This window comes from Polyodon spathula, chromosome 2 (assembly GCF_017654505.1).
Source record: "Polyodon spathula isolate WHYD16114869_AA chromosome 2, ASM1765450v1, whole genome shotgun sequence".
Lineage (NCBI taxonomy): Eukaryota > Metazoa > Chordata > Actinopteri > Acipenseriformes > Polyodontidae > Polyodon > Polyodon spathula.
This window is the reverse complement of record NC_054535.1, coordinates 1,764,480-1,787,864: the sequence shown is the minus strand read 5'-3', so window position 1 is coordinate 1,787,864 and position 23,385 is coordinate 1,764,480. Positions and strand designations below refer to the sequence as shown.

Here is a 23,385-nt window from a genome sequence, read left to right as displayed (position 1 = left end):
TGGGCACCAAGCCCTCCTGTTACTACCGAAGAGTGCATCTAGAAATGAGATATCACTCCTCCCCGACAACCCTTTTAAAATAATATTAAAAAAACAAAACAAAAAAAAACACACACACACAACGTAAGTACTTAAGTGGTTACTTTACTTTATGCTTCTATGAGAATGCAGTTCTTTGTAAAATTAAAGGCACTCCCTAAAACATTACAAAAACAGTCCATTATATACACACACTGAAGACAGTCCATTATATACACACACTGAAGAAGACAGTCCATTATATACATACACTGAAGAAGGCAGTCCATTATATATACAAACACTGAAGAAGGCAGTCCATTACATACACACACTGAAGAAGACAGTCCATATATACACTGAAGACAGTCCACTATATACATACACTGAAGGCAGTCCATTATATATACACACTGAAGAAGGCAGTCCATTATATATATATACACACATTGAAGAAGACAGTCCATTACATACACACACTGAAGAAGTAACTTGCCGAAGCGTTTGTCTACTTGACTTAGTTTCTCAAGTTTTAACATTTTATATAAATTAAGGTTAAAAAAAAAAATTGTAAAGCTATACATACCATTTTGTCAGTAGGTGAAGATAAATCAAATAACTTTTGATGTGAATGCAATCAAAATTAAGTAGGAGATATAAGAGTACATTTCTGGAAAAACAAACTGTGTTTTGAGTGGGTAACCAGCAAAGAGTTCTTAATTGACCAATGAGCAATGGATTTAGAAGAAAAAGATTTTATTTTCTTTGCAGTTGACATTTAACATAACGGTTAACCTTGTTTTCAGCAACAAGATGAAAATAAAGAATCACAACCAGGTTACAGTAAGTCAGGCTTACTAGATACATATGCAAGCAATTCAGTATTAGTGAGAGTTTTGTATTTGACAGGTTTCTGTAAGACATAATAAAGTGAAAAAAAAAAAAAAAAAAAACCTGTGAAATGATTTATTTTAAAAAGCACAAAACTAAAAAAATAACAGCAGCATCAAAAAATGTCTTTGTATCAGATAGTTTGTATCAGATGACTTCACATTAAGATTTACAAATTTGGAGCGAGGTAACCTAAAGAAAACCAACCTGAAAGAAGTTCGACTGAGGACAGAGAGGATTTCAACAAGGAAAAAGAAAATACATACTGCAAGGAAAGCCACTGCAGATACTGAAAAAAATGAAACCACAGACTACATTACTACCATCTTCGAGATTCAGAACATTCATCAAGTCTCCCTGGTGGTGCTCAATCCGGTCATGGGCAATATTATACAGTGTATGTCTGCAAGAAAGCTGGTGAGAAGGGGCATCCTAGGCAAGAGACAGATATTATGTTCCACATGCCGTACAAGTCTTACATTTTTTATCAAAGCGGGACAGTGTTTTTCAGAGCACAGTACACACTGTTCAGTAGTGAACATGCACCTGTAGATCTACAGTGTCACTCTTCTGATCAGTTTATTTTACAACTTGCTGTGTGATGTGAGCTGGTAGTGAACATGCACCTGTAGCTATACAGTTTCATTCTTCTGATCAATTTACTTTACAGCTTGACAGTCGCCCGGTTCACATCCAGACAGTCGCCCGGCTCAAATGCCCACCATTCATGTATAACCATAACTCAAAAATACTTTCATGCACAAATCACTGCATTGCAAACCAAGTATTTTTTTTTTTTAAAAGATTGTTTTTTTTTAAACTATAAAATAACATGTTTTTACAACCAATATAAATCAAAAGGGGGTTTAACATGTACCTATCCATTAACATCAAATGATAACAGCAATGCATGGCAATTTTAAAGTTAGATTTGAACATAGATAAAAAGGGAGAATTCCAAGTGGCTTACCCTCACAACAGAGAACAAAAACATTGACCTCTGACATGCGGGAGGTCACAATAGAATAGAGGGTACAGTAAGACATTTGCCCAGGCAGTCTCAATTAAACCAGCTCCCCCTGGTGGTAAGAAATAGAAACTGTATGCTAGGCTACATAAATATATATATCATCCTAACTTCTATTTGCATATATTGTCTGTGTTTTTTTTGTACACTTATCAATGGAAATCTTTTATAATGTAATGGCCTGCTTATTAATTGGTAAATGTCCCTGGCACATTGTTATTAATGTTTAATGTGTTCAAATCCCTGATTGTTAATAATCTAAAAAAATATTTGTACAGATACAGTACACCAGTTTAAGATGTAATTCTTATTCCGTTTCTCAGTATTAAATATATACATTAGCGCTTTCCAGTCTGTAACACATTCTTTTTCCTATGCTGCTGTTTTAGATTTTCCAGAACATGTAGCTAGACTTGTGCTACTTCACAAAACCGTTATCAAACTCCAGTGGCACAAAGCTTAGTTTAAATTAAAAACTGACTCATGCACAAACCAACAATTAGCAGTTGAGCTTATGGAGTTCAGTGAGGTCACTGAAGTGGTGAGCATACGGATGTCATTTTGAACAGAGTTTTAGGTAATTTCTATATTAGGATCAACCTGGGAAAAAACATGAAATTGCTTTTAAAAACAAGTTTCTCTGAAGCCTTTTGGTATTTATGTAAAAAGAAAATACCATATTTATGTAACTTCAACCAAGACACAAAAGTAAAGGTCTGGTACGCAACACCCACTGTATTGCACGTGAAAATGTTTCAAATGCCAAAGCGGGTGTATAGGAGGTTAGTGGGCCGAGTCAAAACAGTGATGATAAAAGGGACTGGCAAAACACACAGGAGGCTTGAGTAGTTTTTCCCCCGCAGAAGGGTTTTTATTTGTTTGGCTGTAGATGGCCACCGGCCAGTATTCCAATCAAAAAGGAAATAAAACAAAAATAATCAAATGAAAATAATCAAAATAAATTCCCCCACCAATATCAACAATGATAAAGGAGGAGGTGAAAATAAAAAGATATAATTAACGAAGTCCCGCACATAAGAGGTTAAAACAAAAATAGATATAAAAGTTTTTGGACTCTCCTGCGCTGGTCTCTAGGGGGCTCCCGGTCCTGGGTAGGATTTTAGCAGCGAGGTCCTGGTCGTTCTTCAATTTCTGAAACACAATACACTATTTAATCAATACAGCAACACATATCCTTTTGCCTTTCCCAGGACTGAGCAACCGAGCTTATATCGTACCGTCCTTTAAATATTGTTCAACCCCGCCCTTAGCCTCGGCCCCAGTTGCCGCTGTACCCAATCGGCGTACATAGTAACACCGACTGAGGTACGTGGCGCGGCGGCCGCGAACTTCCGCGTTCGGGCGGAGCGAGCGATCTTTCTGGAATTTCCAGACGGTTCGACTTTTGTCTTTTCGCCGGTTTCGTCCCGTTTTATGCAACACCACCAGCGATGGGGAGGATCAACCACAGCTCCGACCCGTTGCACCCCCGTCACAGGGTGGCAAACTACTTTATATGTGTGGAGTACCACAGGGATCAGTATTAGGTCCTCTGCTATTCCTAATCTACAGTAATGATTTAGATTCTGGTATAGTAAGCAAACTTGTTAAATTTGCTGCTAACACAAAAGTAGGAGGAGTGGCAAACACTGTTGCAGCAGCAAAGGTCATTCAAAATGATCTAGACAAGATTCAGAACTGGGCAGACACATGGCAAATTACATTTAATAGAGAAAAGTGTAAGGTACTGCATACCGGAACTAAAAATGTGCATTATAAATATCATATGGAAGATACTGAAATTGGAGAAGGAATCTATGAAAAAGACCTAGGAGTTTTCGTTGACTCAGAAATGTCTTCATCTAGACAATGTGGGGAAGCTATAAAAAAGGCTAACAAAATGCTCGGATACATTGTGAAAAGTGTTGAATTTAAATCAAGGGAAGTAATGTTAAAACTGTACAATGCATTAGTAAGACCTCATCTTGAATATTGTGTTCAGTTCTGGTCACCTCGCTATAAAAAAAGATATTGCTGCTCTAGAAAGAGTGCAAAGAAGAGCGACCAGAATTATTCCGGGCTTAAAAAAGATGTCATATGCAGACAGGCTAAAATAATTGAATCTGTTCAGTCTCGAACAAAGAAGACTATGCAGCGACCTAATTCAAGCATTCAAAATTCTAAAAGGTATTGACAATGTCGACCCAAGGGACTTTTTCGACCTGAAAAAAGAAACAAGGACCAGGGGTCACAAATGGAGATTAGACAAAGGGGCATTCAGAACAGAAAATAGGAGGCACTTTTTTACACAGAGAATTGAGGGTCTGGAATCAACTCCCCAGTAATGTTGTTGAATCTGACACCCGGGGATCCTTCAAGAAGCTGCTTGATGAGATTCTGGGATCAATAAGCTACTAACAATCAAACGAGCAAGATGGGCCGAATGGCCTCCTCTCGTTTGTAAACTTTCTTATGTTCTTATATTGTGAGCTGGATCAGGCCTCCCACTTGCACTAACAGGACTACTTTTTAGCTAACATTAGGTAGTTCAAGATTAGTGCTAACTGGGATCTGTGAAACCAGACTTGAATGTGATACACCTATCATTCTAACTTTTGATTTTGTGACCAAGGTTGGTACACCAATTCGTAAATGACCATTTATGGTATGAAAACAAACACGATGATTGCTTGCACCTGCGATTTCCTATGAACAATGTATGTAACAATGTAAAAGTTTAACTTCATCCAGCTTTCACCACAGTCATTTCTGGCTGCATGTAGTCAAATGATGCATTGTGTAGGGGTAATGATTTCTGGTAATAAAACACCTACACAAATGCATGGTTGGAACTAGAAAATCTGTACCTGGTGTCTTCAGTGGCTAGCTATAAGGAATATGCATGAGCACACTGCTTTTTCAGATCTGAAACGGTTCAGATGAACAGACTAGTCACTCATTGAAGTAAATTTTTAAAAAATGTCACATGCTTCAGAATCTTTGAGACAACAATTATCACAGGATCAGAAATCAAACATTCAAGTAATAATTGTTTATATAGTTTGTATTTGTATAATTGTGCTGTGCTATCTAGAGAAATGGCAAACATAAGTACCAGTACTTTAAAATGCAACAACAAAACAAAAAAAAATGACAGTTAAACTAATCTCTAAAGTTTATATGCAAAACTAGTTTTTAAAACAAATGTCACGATGTAAAAAACAGATATTTGAAAATGACATTGTGTGGTTTTGTGCAGTGGCTATATTTAAATGCTGTCGAACAGATACCCTCTGAAATAGTGTATTATAATAATAATAATAATAATAATAATAATAATAATAATAATTTCTTAGCAGATGCTCTTACCCAGGGCGAATTGTAGCTGTAGACAAAAAAACACATATCAAAAATTACAGTACAATTAAGAGCAAGATACAAAATACAATCACTTCAGTCTTCATAAGAGCAAATACAAAATACAGTACGATTTGACATCAGGGCAGTTCAAGAGCAGATAACAGTGTTGATAGTTACATCAAGGTTAGATACGAGTGCAGGTGAAATACAAGATACTACAGATTGGGTTAAGTGCAGGATTAAATACAGTAAAATAGGGAGCAGATAATTGCAAGTTAAAGTGCACTAAAGGCATGATTCAGCAGAATGTTTCCTTTAAAAAGTCAAGTTCAAACAGTTCAGAACGTTTCCTAAAATGCACTTCACTTCCCATGAGCACATATAGTCGAAATATCTGGCACTGACAAACTTTTAGGATTTGCAATACGTTCTGTGTTTTTTTTTTTGTTTTTTTTTTACTTACAGTGATTTAAGTATTTTATAAATGAGTTCACCATTACACAACAGTTACTCTGACACTGCTGACAGTGATTATGTTACCATCTTCAGAACAGTGTTTGTGCCATCTGATAAGGCTTTCCTGGCAATAGTCTTTCATGGAAGGCACATTTCACAGACTTCCATATCTAATAATCAGGTCACTGAAAAGTGTCTAATTTGTTGGGTTTCCCCTGACATTACCATACCAGATTAGTGAAACAAAGCCCTGGCCCTGATGTTTATTTGCGCAACATTAACTTAAGCAAGAACAAAAAAACATATACTTAATCTGGAATTAGTTCAACGCACAGCAATATCAACTTTCTTTCTACAGTATTTCTAGTGTGTCTGGTTGTTTTTGATGTGCTTCTTGGTTAGTTCATATAAAATACTACTGGATTTCCAAGTACACACAATGTAATAATGTGTCATGCATACTGTGTTACAAAGAAAATTTAGCCTAAATAAATCGACAATCCATGAAATGAAAAATAAGTGAATCCTCTAGAAATGGTAGGACCTAGCAGCAGTTTCAAAAGGATTTTATTAATCCAACAGTCTCTGTCGGATTAATAATCTGCTCACATTCAACAACAGTGGGCATGTTTCTGATCATAAAAAAAAAAAATGATACATGTAACTATTTGTTATTTCTCTTTAATTATCCAGAATTACGCATACAAATAGACAGTTAAGAGCTTTTCTTTATGTCTCATTAAGGTTAGTTAATATATTAAGAACTCATTACACATTCTCTAAATAATTCTGCATCTTTCCCATTTGTCATAATACTTGAAAAATGTGGTAGAAATTAAAAGTTTGCAACAAGAGGTTTCTACAAATGCTGAAAAGGTATACATAGCTTACTCTAATCTTTTAGCCATACACTCACTTCCACCTACAGTTGAACAGTGCAGCTGTAACCTCAACTAGATCAACTATACTGAAAACCAATTACCAAGCAGCTATCTACAACGTTATATTTTTAAATCAATGAAAGTTAAAATGACATCATGAATAGCAATTATTTTGAATAAATATAAGATATACTATGAGCATTTCTTGGAGTACTGCAGCTAGTCCACAAGTAAGGACTGTTGAAAACCCACAAGCCCTGGGTTGTCTATGGCAGTGGTTCTCAAACTTTGTGGACTGTGCCTCGCTTCCTCTTGTCTGTGGTACTTGACATTCCACCCTCCACAAACAACACCACATACCGGTAAAAATATATCCAACATGCCACTGGCTTCTCTGAACATCACTGCTGTTTCATTTTTTCTTTTGCATGAACCAGCTATTGATTCATTGTAATAAAAGCAGACTTAACACTACAGAATATAGTTTACCGATAAGAGTCCATCCAACGCTTAGTAATGTGCACACCTCATAGTGAGCTGATAAACAACGTACATTACCAGATGGCAGCAGACAGGATTGAATCTATTCAGTCTTGAACAAAGAAGACTATGCGGCAACCTGATTCAAGCATTTAAAATTCTAAAAGGTATTGACAATGTCGACCCAAGGGACTTTTTCGACCTGAAAAAAGAAACAAGGACCAGGGGTCACAAAAGGAGATTAGACAAAGGGGCATTCAGAACAGAAAATAGGAGGCACTTTTTTTACACAGAGAATTGTGAGGGTCTGGAACCAACTTCCCAGTAATGTTGTTGAAGCTGACACCGTGGGATCCTTCAAGAAGCTGCTTGATGAGATTCTGGGATCAACAAGCTACTAACAACCAAACAAGCAAGATGGGCTGAATGGCCTCCTCTCATTTGTGAACTTTCTCATGTACTGTCTGAAGCTGCTATTATAGCCAGACTGCATTGTAAATTAATTGAGAAAAATAAAACAGACAAAAGTGCAATAATTGTTTACCACAGTCTATAATAGGAAGGTTTGGACCTCAAAGGTCACAGAAAGAGAGAAGATGGAGACAGGCAGCAAAACTAAATAAAATGAGGAATCAGTTCAAAACTAGGTGTGCTGGCAGCCTGGAAGTGGTACTTTAGAAAGACATACTTTTTATGACATTCTCGGCATGCTTAAGAGATCCACGGTATAATCAGGGGTGGGAAGTGAAAAGTCAGGACCCCCATCAGCTTACTGAACCACCAGCATACTGAAACTCTGTACAAGGCAGTTGCAGTACACAATGTATCATTATCAAAAGGTCAGACTATTAAGCGATTAAATGACGCAAATAAAATAGCTAATCTACTCTCCTTCTTCTTGTTCAAATTCAATTTGTATTAGTTTCTGTTTCAGTCGACACGTCACATCCTTTTTAAAACTCCCCAGTGGTCTCAATAGAGATTTTGGAATCATGACTAAAATACATCTGGAATGTCAAAGCACATAGCAGTAAGCTCTCTGGTGCTAAACCTTCAAAACGGTTTGGCACCACTTTTCAAAACAGTTTGCACCCATCAAGGCTGCTGGTTTCAGTGTCATCTTACTCACTCACGAACATGACTCAGGGCAGAAATGCTGATAGGCAGGATCGAGATGTGTTTAAATGTGAAAAAAAAACAAATACAAATATATATATACACACACACACACACACACACACACACACACACACACACATATATATATATATATATATATATATATATATATATATATATATATATATATATATATATATATATATATATATATATATATATATATATATATATATCATATTATATATATATATATATATATATATATATATATATATATATATATATATATATATATATATATATATATATATACACAGTGCAGTGCCTATAGAAGTCTACACTCCCTTTCAAAATGTTCACTTTTTGTTGCCTTATAGCATGGAATTAAAATGATTTAAAAAAAAAAAAAAAAGATTATATATGCATTCTACCCCAGAACTTCCAAGTGAAAAAAATATTCTAGAAATTTGTAGAAAATTAAAAATAAAAACTGAAATAGCTTGGTTGGATAAGTGTCCACTCCCCGTATATAGCAATCCTAAATTTGCTCAGGTGTAACTCAATCGCCTTCAAAATCACACAACAAGTGATCTCCACCTGTGTTAAATTGTTGTGATTCACATGACTTCAAGATAAATTCAGCAGTTCCTGTAGGTTCCCTGCTGGATAGTGCATTTCAAAGCAAAGAAACAACCATGAGCGCCAAGGAGCTTTCAAAGGAACTCCGGGACAAAGTGTTGAAAGACACAGACCAGGGGATGGGTTTAAAAAAATATCAAAGGCCTTGAATATCCCTTGGAGCACCATCAAGACGATTATTAAGAAGTGGAAGGTGTATGGCACCACCAAGACCCTGCCTAGATCTGGCCGTCCCTCCAAACTGGATGACCGAGCAAGAAGGAGACTGATCAGAGAGGCTACCAAGAGGCCAATGGCAACTTTGCAAGAGCTACAGGCTTTTATGGCCAAAACTGGTCAAAGTGTGCATGTGACAACAATATCCAAGCACTCCACAAATCTGGCCTGTATGGTAGGGTAGCAAGAAGGAAGCCATTACTCAAGAAAGCCCACCTTGAATCCCGTAAGTATGCAAAAAAACACTAAGGAGATTCTGTAGTCATGTGGCAAAAAGGTTTGTGGTCTGACTAAACCAAAAAGGAAGTTTTTGGCCTAGATGCAACGCGCATCACCCAACTGTGAAGCTTGGTGGTGGCAGCATCATGTTATGGGGATGTTTCTCATCGGCAGGGACTGGGGCACAGAAGTATAGTTTATTGGAGATAAAAGATCTGAGTTGCAAAGTTAATACCACACATCTTAAAGGTTACTTAGTGACAACAGTTTGCAGGTATCCTCTTTCCAAGCACGGAACATTTCAGTATTTTCAGTTTAAATGCAGTCTTTCAGTGACAACATGGTTTTTCTTTAAACCAATCAGACAAAGACACAAATCTCTTATCACTTGGTTAATTGTCCATTTGTCCTAACCCTAGCTTCAAAGCATCTGGTTCAATCCAGTTTCTCCTTGAAGTAGCTAGTTTTTATAACCCTCATAAAATCAACTGTAATTTGCTAAGAAAACCTGTTTTATATTTAGTTTGTAAAGATGTTTAACAAAATGTTGGTACCTCCAAGACAAAAACAATGATCCACCCTAAATGGCAATGCCTTTCATGTTAGAACTGGACATCAAAGGAGAGGCCAAAACTTATTTCAAAACATATTGGAGGTCAGCCTTGTCCTAGCAAGGACAAAGTGACCAGAAAGATCTTTATCAACTTACTTTCTAAGTAGGAATTTAACCAGAACCTGACCTAACCTTTACCCATTCTGTGAGTTGTATTCTAAGACCAAAAATTCATTTATATCGAAATAAAATGTTCTAACAGCAAAAATGCAGCTATATTTGTTTTGAAATCATTACCAACCTTTACTTAGTCCACTGTCAGTTTAATTCTAAAAGAAGAAAATCTGATGAAGAGAATACTGTTAAGTTGCTGAGGTACATTGCCAACTGTGATGTCACTGTTTTGAATGGAATTCCGAGATGCCTCAGGTGTGATTTTTTTTTAAGCAGGCGCCATCAGGCGACATGGTTGCATGAACAGGGTTTCTTTGTGATGGATTGTGGAACACAGAACGCAAAACGTGGCCTCTGATTGGCTGAAAGATCCTGAGCAGTTTATAATACAGCAATACATACCCCCTCTTTTTTCAATTCCTGTTGAAAAACGGGTAGAAGAGTCTTAGATTACTCCTAATGTGGGTCATTCCATACCAACTTAACCACAGCTGTTGCCTGACCGTCTCCGATTTTGGTAGAAAAATTCGGGCCCACTGAGCTCAGAAATGCTATTTTTTTATTTTTTTAAATTTCCCCTTTGAGCTGTGACCGGCAAAGGTCAACCTAAAGTGAAAAAAATCACCCTGGGCTACCATCATGTGTAACAGTTTGACATTTCGGTTAACACTACGTGGTACTTTAGCCTCACCAAAGTGGCTATAAGCAATGCTCAAAATGCATAACAAAAGCAACTTCAAAATTCTGCCAAAAATCCAAAATCTGTGGATACTAAACTTGGTACAAATACCAAAAATTCTAATTTCAGAGAGGGTTAATGACCAGTGAGGGGACATGAAACCAAAAGTGTTTCACAGAATTTGGTAGAGTTGTCTCTAAGGTTCTTACAGCAATACTAACATTTTAGGACTCACATCCCCTACAAGGTAAAGGGTTGGGCTGAAGTCTGAATAAAACTCGTCACTTATTCCTCGTCTGGCAACTTGCCAAAAGTGAGTTAGGTGCTCCTGGTATTTTTTTTATCGAAAGCCCTATTCAGTTGAACGAGGTGCTACGCATGATGGTAGCGTGTAAGTTGAGCCCAGGGTGATTTTTCTGGTCAGGGTCACTTTTTCACTTTAGGTTGACCTTTCCCAGGTTATAGCTCGACGGGGAAATTTTTACTTAAAGGATTATCATTTTTAACTCAGCAGGCCCTGAAAACCCCCAGGTGAATTTTCCTAGGAAATTCTCAGTAGGTCAGGCAACAAAATGCCCTTTTCTGGTTGAGTTGGCATGGAATGACCCATGTATTCATGTTAAACGCGCTCTAGGAGAGCTTACTGAAAATTAAAGTAAATCTGCTTTTGTAAACATCATACACATACACACACACACACACACACATATATAAGATCCATCGCAATCACATTTATTTATGATATCTCACCATTTTCTGTTTCATCACAGATAAAAAGATTAAAATCAATGGTTCCAGATCCTTCATTATCAACATCAGCAATCATCATTTTCATAGCAATCATCATTTTCATATCTTCTTTTTTCAGTTCAAACCCTAATGCACGCATTGGAAACCTGTGTCACAGACAACAGATTTTGTTTATTGATCTGTCAAAGTTTAAAAACGTTCTTGTTAACAAGTAACAGGTTGAATAAAATGAATGTACCTTCATTCTATGTTTCACCCTATTCACACTGCCTAACAGCACACCATCACAATTGTAATGGCATAGTTGAATGGCAATTACAGTTTCAACACGTTGACTGTGAATGTAGTGTTAATAATGCTTTTTACACAACGACCCCACCCCATTTTCAATCAAATTACTATTCCAAGTTTTAAAGTATTCCTTACCTTCAATTCCTGAACATTAATGGTGCCAGATCCATCTGTATCAAACAAGCCAAAAGATTTCTTGTTTTTGCCATGCGGTCAGCTCTGGTCTATTAACTGTACCTACTTTTTTCCGCCTATAACAAATTGTTGGAAAAGCGTATTATTAATAAGGTATGTGTGTGTGTGTGTGTGTGTGTGTGTGTGTGTGTGTGTGTGTGTGTGTATATATATATATATATATATATATATATATATATATATATATATATATATATATATATATATATATATATATATATACACATTAGTGCCTGTAGAAAGTCTACACTCCTACCCCACAACTTCCAAGTGAAAAAAAATATTCTAGAAATTTGTAGAAAATTAATTAAAAATGAAAACTGAAATAGCTTGGTTGGATAAGTGTGTACCCCCCCCCCCCATAGCAATCCTAAATTAGCTCAGGTGTAACCAATTGCCATCAAAATCACATCAAGTTAAGTGATCTCCACCTGTGTTAAATTGTAGCGATTCACATGACTTCAGGATAAATTCAGCAGCTCCTGTAGGTTCTCTCTGCTGGGTAGTGCATTTCAAAGCAAGACTCAACCATGAGCACCAAGGTGTTTCAAAAGAACTTTGGGACAAAGTTGTTGAAAGGCACAGATCAGGGGATGGGTATAAAAAAAATATCAAAGGCCTTGACTATCCCACGGAGAATGGTCAAGACAATTATTAAGAAGTGGAAGGTGTATGGCAACACCAAGACCCTGCCTAGATCAGGCCGTCCCTCCAAACTGGATGACCGAGCAAGAAGGAGACTGATCAGAGAGCCTACCAAGAGGTCAATGACAACTTTGCAAGAGCTATAGGCTTTTATGGCCAAGACTGGTCAAAGTATGCATGTGACAACAACATCCCAAGCACTCCACAAATCTGGCCTGTATGGTAGGGTGGCAAGAAGGAAGCCATTACTCAAGAAAGCCCACCTTGAATCCTGTCTGAAGCAAGCAAAAAAACTCTTTTTGTGGTCTGACGAAACTAAAATGGAACTTTTTGGCCTAAATGCAAAGCGTTATGTTTGGTGCAAACTCAACACTGCGCATCATCCAAAGAACACCATCCCTACTGTGAAGCATGGTGGTGGCAGCATCATGTTATGGGGATGTTTCTCATCTGCAGGGACTGGGGTACGTGTCAGGAAAGAAGGGAAAATGAATGGAGCAAAGTACAGAGAAGTCCTTGAGGAAAACCTGCTGTCCTCTACAAGAAAGCTGAAACTGGGACAGAAGTTTACCTTTCAGCATGACAATGACCCAATTCACACAGACAAAGCTACATTGGAGTGGCTAAGGAACAAAAAGGTAAATGTCCTTCAGTGGCCCAGTCAGAGCCCCGACCTAAATCCAACTAAAAATGTGTGGCATGACTTGAAGATTGCTGTCTATCAACACTCCCCAAGGAACTTGACAGAGCTTGAACAGTTTTGTAAAGAAGAATGGTCAAATATTGCCAAATGTAGGTGTGCAAAGTTGGTAGAGACCTATCCCAACAGACTCACAGCTGTAATTGCTGTCAAAGGTGCTTCCACCAAGTATTAACTCAGGGGTGTGGAGACTTATCCAATTATGATCTTTCAGTTTTGTATTTTTAATATATAATTTTTTTCTCAATAAAAACTTTTTCCCCCTTAACAGTGTGCAGTATGGTATGTAGATATGTGGTAAAAAAATCCTCACTTAAATGCATGAAGCGCTGAGGCACTGACACAACAAAATGTGAAAAAAGTTCAAGGGGGTGTAGACTTTCTTTTGGCACTGTATGTGTACATATATTAGTTAAAAAGTGCTAAAATAAAGAACACACAGAATAATAATACATTTCATAGGTACATGATTAATTAGGAATATTGATGTACTTCACTGACTATATGCTTTATTTAGTTTCGGCATACTGTAAGGGCCATGTGGTAAAACGTGTGACCCCCCCCCCCCCCCCCCCCCCCCCCCCCCCCCCCCAACCCCCCTCCCTAAAAATGCTGTCGAAACACATTTGTTTTTTGTAGGCAATGAAGTTAAAGTAATCCTCAACCACACATGTTTGATCTGAAACAAAGATGTATTTATTTGCAAATAAGGCATCTGGCAGCTGAACTGAAGTTTATGTTGTTTCGTACGGCTGTAGTTGTGTAGTGTGATTTACGGCTTAACAGACACAGGGAAGATTGCACTGTGGGTGAACAAACATCTGTGGACTGACACAGATTACTGTATTCAGTCCACAGGAAAAGTAACATTCAGTACAGAGGTACAGACCACTTGCTACCAGTTCTAAGAAGTAGAACTCCGATAAAGCCGAAATCAAGCATACACCCGTAATTGCAGGGACAAGAACAATACCGTATATCCAAACGTGTAAAATGTCCTGATAAAGTGGTCCATAAAAAAAAAAAAAAAAAAAAAACACAACACAGCTCTATGCTTTATAGTATACTTATGAGCTTAAAATGAGTTTTGAAATTAGAGAATTGTGCCAACATGGAATAATAACAAAGACCTTAATACTTTGACTGATAACAAAAGAAATGTCTGTACATCACAGTTTAAAATAAGAAATGCATTTAAATGCAGAATTTCAAAAGGAGCAATTGAAGAAAGTTACTATAGGGCAAGACAGGAATTTGGAGAACCGGTAAGTCGAACAAGACCAAAAGTTCAAAATTACTTTCAATGTTTTAAATCAATATACATGTGATTAGGCATATTTAAAACACCAAACTAATTTGATTTACTTACCAGTGCAAGTTTTTCCAAGAGAAAAAAAAATGCCACTTTTACACTGCAAGAGTCTGAAGTAAACCCACACTTACTCAACATAAACAAAATTCACTCAACCTTGCTAATTAATAATAACTGACTCTGACACTGACCAATTGGAATTCCAATTCAGCTGCCGAGTCCAATCACAGTCTTAGTACAGTCTGTAGTTTGGTTGCATTTGTCTTTTTTGTTGTTTTGTTTTCTTAGCAACAAGAGGATCGAGTTGCTGCCGAGAGAAGATCTCAGCGCGCATGTGTGGCGTTCTGTGTTGCCCCCGTAAGACGTGAACAGCAGTAGACATGGAGAAAATATCTTATAGCAGGAGGAAGGTTTGTTTAATTAACTTTAAAATAAATGTAATTAAGCCACTCAGTCGCTCACTATGAACCTTGAAGTTAGCAGGGACCTCCGTTACAAAAAGAATTACATAAGTAAATTAATAAACGAACTAAGTGATTCAGGCTGTGGCGCGGTGGAGCTGTTTTTGTTCGACGTCAGGTTATTATTATAATTGTGTGGGGTGGAGAAGGTATATTATTAACTGCTCCTGTGTGAAAAAGCATGTTTTTTTAAATGTGTATTGCAGGTGCACTCCACTTATACACATCCTGTTAGAACGGAGTTCCGTTTGAGGAGGCTGTCCTGCCAGACAGTATGGCCTTTAATTGGGAAATTACTGTGGTTAAAACAGACTCCGGTGTGCATACCGTTCAATACGTAGTGTTCCTGTTTGCACAGGGTACATCCGCGACAGTAAATGACAGTCACGGCGGCATGTGTGACGTCCGGCAGGAAAAATAAATAAAAAAACAAACAAACAAAAAAAAAAAAAAAAGCAGTTGCTATTTACTTTTATTCTTCTGTGTTTTTGTTGGCACAGCCATTGTACAGTTAATTACATTTAACGAAAGTATAAATTCGCAACATGGTACTACTTGTATTGTTTCTGCTTCAGGTACTTCTGTTTGTAGTTGCAGCATTTCGAATTGTGTTTACTACGTAACTTCGTTTATAAAGTAATGATTTCCATTGTCCCTTGGAGTCCGTTATAAGTGGAGTGCACATTTATTTATTTATTTATTTATTATTATTAATTTCTTAAACACACTCACCAGCATGTCATTAAAGTTTGACAGTTCTATATCACGAAGTAATATGTGCCACCACATTCTTGTCTATATAAATTCGCTACCACACGAACCAACCATTTTGTTACTTAAGACATACATTTGTTTGCCAAACTATTTGGTAATGTAGTTATGGATACTGGTGTGTGTTAGGCTGTTTAGTTACGCACATTGTACAGAATACAAAAGCTAGTATAGATGTTTGTAAATCCACTTTAGAACCCGGCCAAGGCGATGCATTAAACTAGGGAATTGTAGTCGTTGTTTATTTTGCCCATGTACAAAACGCTTGCTTAATGTTTGAGTTTCTGTAATAACTAAATAAATATAAAGAAAGAAAACAACTTTAGTTTAAAGGGGTCTTGTTTATTTTTATTTCAACTTGTTTGTAGATCCCTGGATTTGGCTGCAAAGTGCTTTACAAAGGGAGACACGTTGGATTGCAACAGTTGACAGCACTGGCACAAGCAGGAAGAACGTTTCTGGGTCCCACTAAATCCTGCAAGTTTATCATGGATCAGAGCTGCTGTGAAGCCGCTCTCACTTATTCTTCTTTTCGCCTTTTGGAAAACTTGGACTTAAGCTCTGCTGTGGGACAGCTGCTTAATGAGACTGTCCAGGCACATCAGAAAGTTTTTAACACAGGGACCACAAGTCTCATGTTTCTTGCAGGGGCTTGGAGTGCAGCTGTACTGGAATGCCTTCATCAGGGCATCCCTATACCTGTGATAGTGGCAGTGATGTCAGCAGGGCTGGAGTCGTGCACAGAGTTCTGCAAAGGATGCGCTGTACCTATTGAAGACATTGCCAGGAAGACGGACTGTGACCTAGGAAAGCAAGCACAAGCATGTTCAACAATGTCACCCAATCATTTGATAGATGTCCAAAAATGTAGTTGCTTACAACAGGGGCAACTCCAGAGCATTACAAGATCAACCATTTCTGCAGTTTCTACACTGTCACAGACAACAGCAGTCAAAGATGAGTGTTTGGGATTGCAGTTGAAAGTTTTCACTCAGGCATTGTCCACAAGATCTAGCAGTGGCGAGAAAACCACTAAAACAAAGATTAAACTGACTCACAGCAGGCATTTTAATAGCAAAGATGCTAACTCTGAACGATTGCTGTCAAGTAATTCACTGTCAGCAGGCCATCATCGAGATGTTAGTATTACACACCTGGCAGTGGGTTTAAGTCATGGATGTTCATATGGTATGAATCTAGTGATAGAGGCCTACAGGCTTCAAGCCCAAAACAGTAGAAAGAGAGACTACAGTCTTAGAACCGGTCCTTCCTTTGATGTCTGCAAGATCGTGACATGTGTTCTTCCTGGCATATGTGAAGAACAGTCATGTGTGACTCCAGGTTTTGTCACTCTTGTATCTATTGAGCAGGCCACTTTAGCAAATCACTTTAAAGATCAGAATTTACGTGTGGTACTTATAAATGGCGATCTAAGTGAAAGATATCGACACTTGGGGTTCAATGGATCTTCAAATATTAAAAACATAATTGAAAGCCCAGATTTATCTGGAAGTAGCTTGGAGGATGAGTGGGCACATGATGCTCTGACAGCACTTTTGAGTTTAAAGGTAAACTTGGTTTTAGTGATGGGAATGGCATGTCCCATATTAATGGAAACATGTGTTAAACATAACATCCTCATAGTCCAGTGGGGGAAACCTAATGTTTTGAAAGATTTTGCTGAAACCACAGGTGCTGTACCGGTGGCCTATATAACACAACTTAATGAATATTGTGTAGGTGGTGGAGCGTGTGTGAGTCTTTGGAGGACACTCGGTGGAACAACAACAGAATCTGCAAACAGAGTTGCAATTTGTGTAACTGGCAATGCATCATCCCTGGTAACAGCTGTCATTACAAGTTCTGTGATCTGTAAGCTTCAGGCAATGGAGGACCAGTTCTGGACGTGTGCACACCGTCTGAATCATGCCCTGAAGGAGAAGACAGTATTTCCTGGGGCTGGGAGGCTTGAAATGCTTTGCCTCCGTTATATTCAAAAGCTTATTGAAGAGGACCATGTCACATTTTGCAATCTTGATGATGACAATACAAGTTCACTGTGGATGACCAAACATGTTAGTCACTATAAAGATATAATCCTCCAGCTGATGTCAGATGGCTGGAAGGAATACCTTGCCACTCTGATGTGTAACAGTACAATGTGCACTACACAACTTGAAGCTTGGACAGTCATTAATCAGTGCCTGGGTAACATGTGTGATGGTGTTTCTCTACCTCCGGTTTCTACACCACACCTGTTAAACTGCAGTTACAGTGAACCTGCATCAGAGAAGAGAGGAAACATGGATGTTTATGATAACGTTACAGTAAAAGTAGAAGCCTGGCGAAGGGCTCTGGATGTGGTTCTGTTAGTGCTTCAAACAGATACTGAGATTGTCACCTGTTACAGCGCTGGAGAAGTTGAAGAACTATCCAGTGCACTAGTGCTGCTTTAGGCCTGTATCATAATATATTTGTTAGTGTTTTGAGGTGACACACTGTAGATCTGGACACATTTAAAAAAACACGTCATATATAGCCCACACTTTTGCTTAATTGGCGGCTTGTGTAAAGTAAGCACCTTCTGTACCTGCTGCTAGTTAGTTTCAGTCATGTGTTTGATAGGCAGACACTTATGTATCCAAGACTTAACAAGAAACTGTGTCAAACCAGATGCCCTTTCTGGAGATCACACTTCATTCCAGTTTCCCTTTAAGCAGTTGGAGGCTGTAATACTTTCTGAATGGTCTCATGTCCTTCCTGTTCCAGACTATTTTAACACTGCAGACTTGGCACACCCAGTCAGTGCTATTCTGGATTGCCTTGGTTGCATAGTGCTATGTATTTTTTTTTTTTTTTTTTTGGAAAACAGTACAGGTATAATTTGCTTTATTTTAAGATTACACTGCACATGTAGGGCTAAAAATTAGCTGTGTGGCTTTATTGCCAATGGTTACTCCAGCCTCACACTCTGTGTATAAATGGGTTGAGTTTAATTGCATTTCTGGAAATTACAGAATATTTTCTGCTTGTAGGACACATTGTTTATGCAGGTCAAAAATGTAGAGCTGTTAGAAATTCTCCTATGATTTAATAAATAAAGACATAAATGCACAGTGAATCCCTCAAGACAGTTTATCTGGCCAAGTATACAGTACGTCAGCACTGTGGCTTTCTGGTTTTCCATTACTGAAAATGGCAATGCAGCTTGATGTGATGTCTGCCTCAGGTATTCATGTAAAGGGAAGGACATTTTTTAACAGCAAAGTTTCCACTCCAGTGCTTCTCATATTTTGGACTGTATTAACAGACAACTTTGAAAATGATGTGTAGATGTTGTTTTTGTCTTTTTTTCTTTCTTTTTTATTATAAATATTTGCTTTATAAATGGCAAAACTCAGTAATTTCAGCATGGTCAAATTAACCATACTAAAAAACGTAATCACAACTATTAAATACATGTTAAATAATTGAAAACTGGTAAACAAAACAGCATTTGCATACTGTAGATAATATTTCCCAATATTTCCAATTTTAAAGTGCATCACTTGTCATTAGAGGATTATACTGCTTGATTACAGTATGTCACTGCACACAGTGATGACATATTAAAATAAAGAATAACACAACCTCAATTTAACTGAAGGTTGCCCCACTGCCCTTGAAAAGAGAGACACATATATTTTAAAACAGGATAAATTCATGGTAATAATATAAAACAACTAGCATACATGTCTTGAATGACTAAAACAATTACAGCACATAGGGACAGATTAATGAAAGTATTTACTCCAAAGTGTAGTTTGTATTGTTTTCAGTGATAGATGAATAATGCTCTCTCGGTTGGTTTCTTAGACCTTCCCTACAGTAAAGTAAGGTTATAGTCTGGGGAACTAGCCATTAATGTTACAAAAGCAGTCGCAAGCAAGTCTGAAAGTCAAATGTGTGTTACTTACTAGTTTTGTGATATAGTAAGATTTATATTTCATAATAATGATATGTGTTATGTTAAAAGTTCAGAATCTGGTAAGTCTTAAGTTTTACTGGTAACTGTCAATATTTACCAAGTAAGGTGGTAAATGTCAGAATTATGAAGAAATATACTGAACAAAAATATAAACGCAACATCCAATAATTTCAAAGATTTTACTGAGTTATAGTTCATATAAGGAAATCATTCAATTGAAATAAATTCATTAGGCCCTAATCTATGGATTTCACCTGACTGGTAATACAGATATGCATCTGTTGGTCACAGATACCTTAAAACAAAACAAAAAAAAAGGTAGGGGCGTGGATCAGAAAACCAGTCAGTATCTGGGGTGACCACCATTTGTCTCATGTAGTGCGACACATCTCCTTCACATAGAGTTGATCAGGCTGTTGATTGTGGCCTGTGGAATGTTGTCCCACTCCTCTTCAATGGCTGTGCGAAGTTGCTGGATATTGGCGGGAACTGGAACATGCTGTCGTTACACGCCAATCCAGAGCATCCCAAACATGCTCAATGGGTGACATGTCTGGTGAGTATGCAGGCCATGGAAGAACTGGGACATTTTCAGCTTCCAGGAATTGTGTACAGATCCTTGTGACATGGGGCCGTGCATTATCATACTGAAACAAGAGGTGATGGCGGCGGATGAATGGCACGACAATGGGCCTCAGGATCTTGTCACGGCATCTCTGTGCATTCAAATTGCCATCTATAAAATGCAACTGTGTTTGTTGTCCGTAGCTTATGCCTGCCCATACCATAACCCCACCGCCACCATGGGGCACTCTTTTCACAACGCTGACATCAGCAAACCGCTCGTCCACATCATACACTCTGTCTGACATCTGCCCGGTACAGATGAAACCGGGATTTGTCTGTGAAGAGCACACTTCTCCAGCGTGCCAGTGGCCATCGAAGGTGAGCATTTGCCCACTGAAGTCGGTTATGACACCGAACTGCAGTCAGGTCAAGACCCTGGTGAGGACGACGAGCACGCATATGAGCTTCCCTGAGACGGTTTCTGACAGTTTTTGCAGACATTCTTCGGTTGTGCAAACCCACAGTTTCATCAGCTGTCTGGGTGGCTGGTCTCAGACGATCCCGCTGGTGAAGAAGCCGGATGTGGAGTTCCTGGGCTGGCTGCTTACACATGGTCTGTGTTTGTGAGGCCGGTTAGACATACTGCCAAATTCTCTAAAACGACGTTGGAGACGGCTTATGGTAGAGAAATGAACATTCAATTCTCTGGCAACAGCTCTGCAGTCAGCATGCCAATTGCACGCTGCCTCAAAACTTGAGACATCAATGGCATTGTGTTGTGTGACAAAACTGCACATTTTAGAGTGGCCTTTTATTGTCCCCAGCACAAGGTGCCCCTGTGTAATGATCGTGTTGTTTAATCAGCTTCTTGATATGCCGCACATGTCGGGCGGATGGATTATCTTGGCAAAGGAGAAATGCTCACTAACAGGGATGTAAACAAATTTGTGCACAAAATTTGAGAGAAATAAGCTTTTTGTGCATATGGAAAATTTCTGGGATCTTTTATTTCAGCTCATGAAACATGGGACCAACACTTTAGATGTTGCGTTTATATTTTTGTTCAGTCTATATTGCTTTTTGGACATTCACCGAAAGCTTAGTTGGCCCTTGATTATTATTGAGATTTATCAATATTCTGAGTTTTACCATAACATACATTATACTTGTGGCTTCTGTTTTTCATTTTTATTAATTTCATTTTTCGGTGCTTGTTTGTAACTATTTTTGAGTTTATGGAAAAAAAAAAAGGGCTTTTGCTTTTAATCTGCTGTGTGAAATTAATGTTTTTGGTTACTTTCCAAAATTCTTGGGCGTTTTTTTCCATCACAATATGTATAGTAACCCGACACTACTTGCATATTTCAGTTGTACCTTCTCTACTTTGCTGTCTTCCACAACGAAATCCTTATAGTCACAGGACATGTTCTTTTGTGGTTTATGTGTGTTTAAGTATTTTCTGTTACATTTCGCCACAATTTGCAATTCATTTTTAAATTCCACAAGCTCTTAATTACTCTCTCTCAAACTGTAGTATAGTTTTAAATCTCGGGAGCAAGAACAGTTCTCCATTTCTAACTGTAGTGTTGTTTTAAATCTCGCAAGCGTGTTACAATCCTCTAATAGAAACGCAGGAATTTGCTGCTGCTAAGTAGTTGGGGTGGGTTTAAAGTATTCACAGGGAAAGGGGTCAAATCAACGTGAATTGAGAAACAGTTTCCAATGTTTTTCTGGTGTTTATTGGATATGCACCATTTCATATATTTTTTTTTTTTTTTTATCAGGGGTGTTTTATTGGTTATTATTGCTTAAAACCGAAAATCAGAAGCCCTAATTATACTTCAGTATGATTTATTGGTAAATGTGATATTCTGACTTTTGAGAAGTATAGCTAAACTTCGATCTATATTATTTCTGTATCTGATGCTGAGAGGCTAATGCATGCCTTTGTTTAATCGAGAATCGACTATTGTAATACACTTTTTTTTCTGGGATTCCAAAGTATTTGGTGTCTCGTTTGCAGCTTATTCAGAATGCTGCTGCAAGAATTCTAACTAAAACCAGAAAAGGTGAACATATTACTCCTGTCTTGGCCTCCTTACACTGGCTTCCTGTGCAGTTTCGAATTGATTTTAAGATTTCATTTTTAACTAATAAAGCCCTTAATAGATTAGCACCCAGTTATTTACAAAAGCTGCTGATCCCATACATTCTTAAGTGGAATCTTAGATCTCAGGGTGCAGGGCTCTTGGTTATTCCAAGAGTAAATACTAATAGTATGAGAGGAAGGGCCTTTTCTTATAAGGCTCCTACATTATGGAATGCTCTGCCTTTTTTGTCAGAGAAGCTAGGAGTCCTGCTGGTTTTAAGTCAAGATTGAAGACCTATTTATAGACACAAGCCTTTTTATTATAGTCGTTCTATTATTGCTATCCATTACTGTTTTATAATTGTTTTTACTGTATATGATTGGAAACCTATTCACTTATTTAAAATATTGTTTTTTATTATAGTCTTATGCTATTATCATTTTTTTATTTATTATGCTTGTGTATTATGTTTTTGATGTTTCTTTTTTTCTTTTTATGTTTTCTGTAAAGCACCTTGGGGTCATAAGGTGCTATATAAATGAAAATAAATATTATCACATTATTTCCACCACAAGGTGGAGCCAAATGGATCTTTTAGCTTATTTATTAAAGTAAAACATGTACTCTCTGTTAATTGTCAGGGTAATGTTAATGCAGTCATTTTTCCTAAATGGAAATTCTAGGCTTTATAAACTTTTATTTTGCGTAAAATATATATGGCAGTGTCAGTGTGTGAGCTACAAAAACAACAAGGTAAGGTTTATTCTTTGACAAATGTTTTCTCTAGGTATCTTAATGACTTCAGTTTCTTATTTAAGAAAATAAGAAAGTTTACAAACGAGAGGAGGCCATTTGGCCCATCTTGCTTGTTTGGTTGTTAGTAGCTTATTGATCCCAGAATCTCATCAAGCAGCTTCTTGA

General features: G+C 37.6%; 1 protein-coding gene and 1 long non-coding RNA gene across 3 annotated transcripts; one reads left to right on the top strand and one right to left on the bottom strand.

Annotated features, from left to right (window-relative positions):
* Positions 1–574: 574 nt before the first annotated feature.
* Positions 575–14,768, bottom strand: LOC121328928. Of its 2 annotated transcripts, XR_005951735.1 has the most exons (4): positions 14,666–14,768; positions 11,892–12,007; positions 11,466–11,611; positions 575–3,088 (listed from the first exon to the last, which is right to left on the bottom strand). It is a non-coding gene; the product is annotated as an uncharacterized LOC121328928 (long non-coding RNA). The 2 variants fall into 2 exon arrangements; XR_005951734.1 differs by lacking the exon at positions 11,466–11,611 and having other exon boundaries at positions 14,666–14,760.
* A 139-nt stretch (positions 14,769–14,907) lies between these two features.
* Positions 14,908–19,166, top strand: LOC121328917 (Bardet-Biedl syndrome 12 protein-like). The gene is made up of 2 exons (XM_041274066.1): positions 14,908–15,018; positions 16,209–19,166. Exons 1-2 carry the CDS (start codon positions 14,989–14,991, stop codon positions 18,294–18,296), a joined length of 2,118 nt encoding a protein of 705 aa, XP_041130000.1. The 5' UTR covers positions 14,908–14,988; the 3' UTR covers positions 18,297–19,166.
* Positions 19,167–23,385: the final 4,219 nt, after the last annotated feature.

Coding starts and splice junctions, on each gene's coding strand:
- LOC121328917 (XM_041274066.1), top strand. CDS start 14,989: ATGGAGAAAATATCTTATAGCAGGAGGAAG. Junction 15,019..16,208: donor TATCTTATAGCAGGAGGAAG/GTTTGTTTAATT, acceptor ACTTGTTTGTAG/ATCCCTGGATTTGGCTGCAA.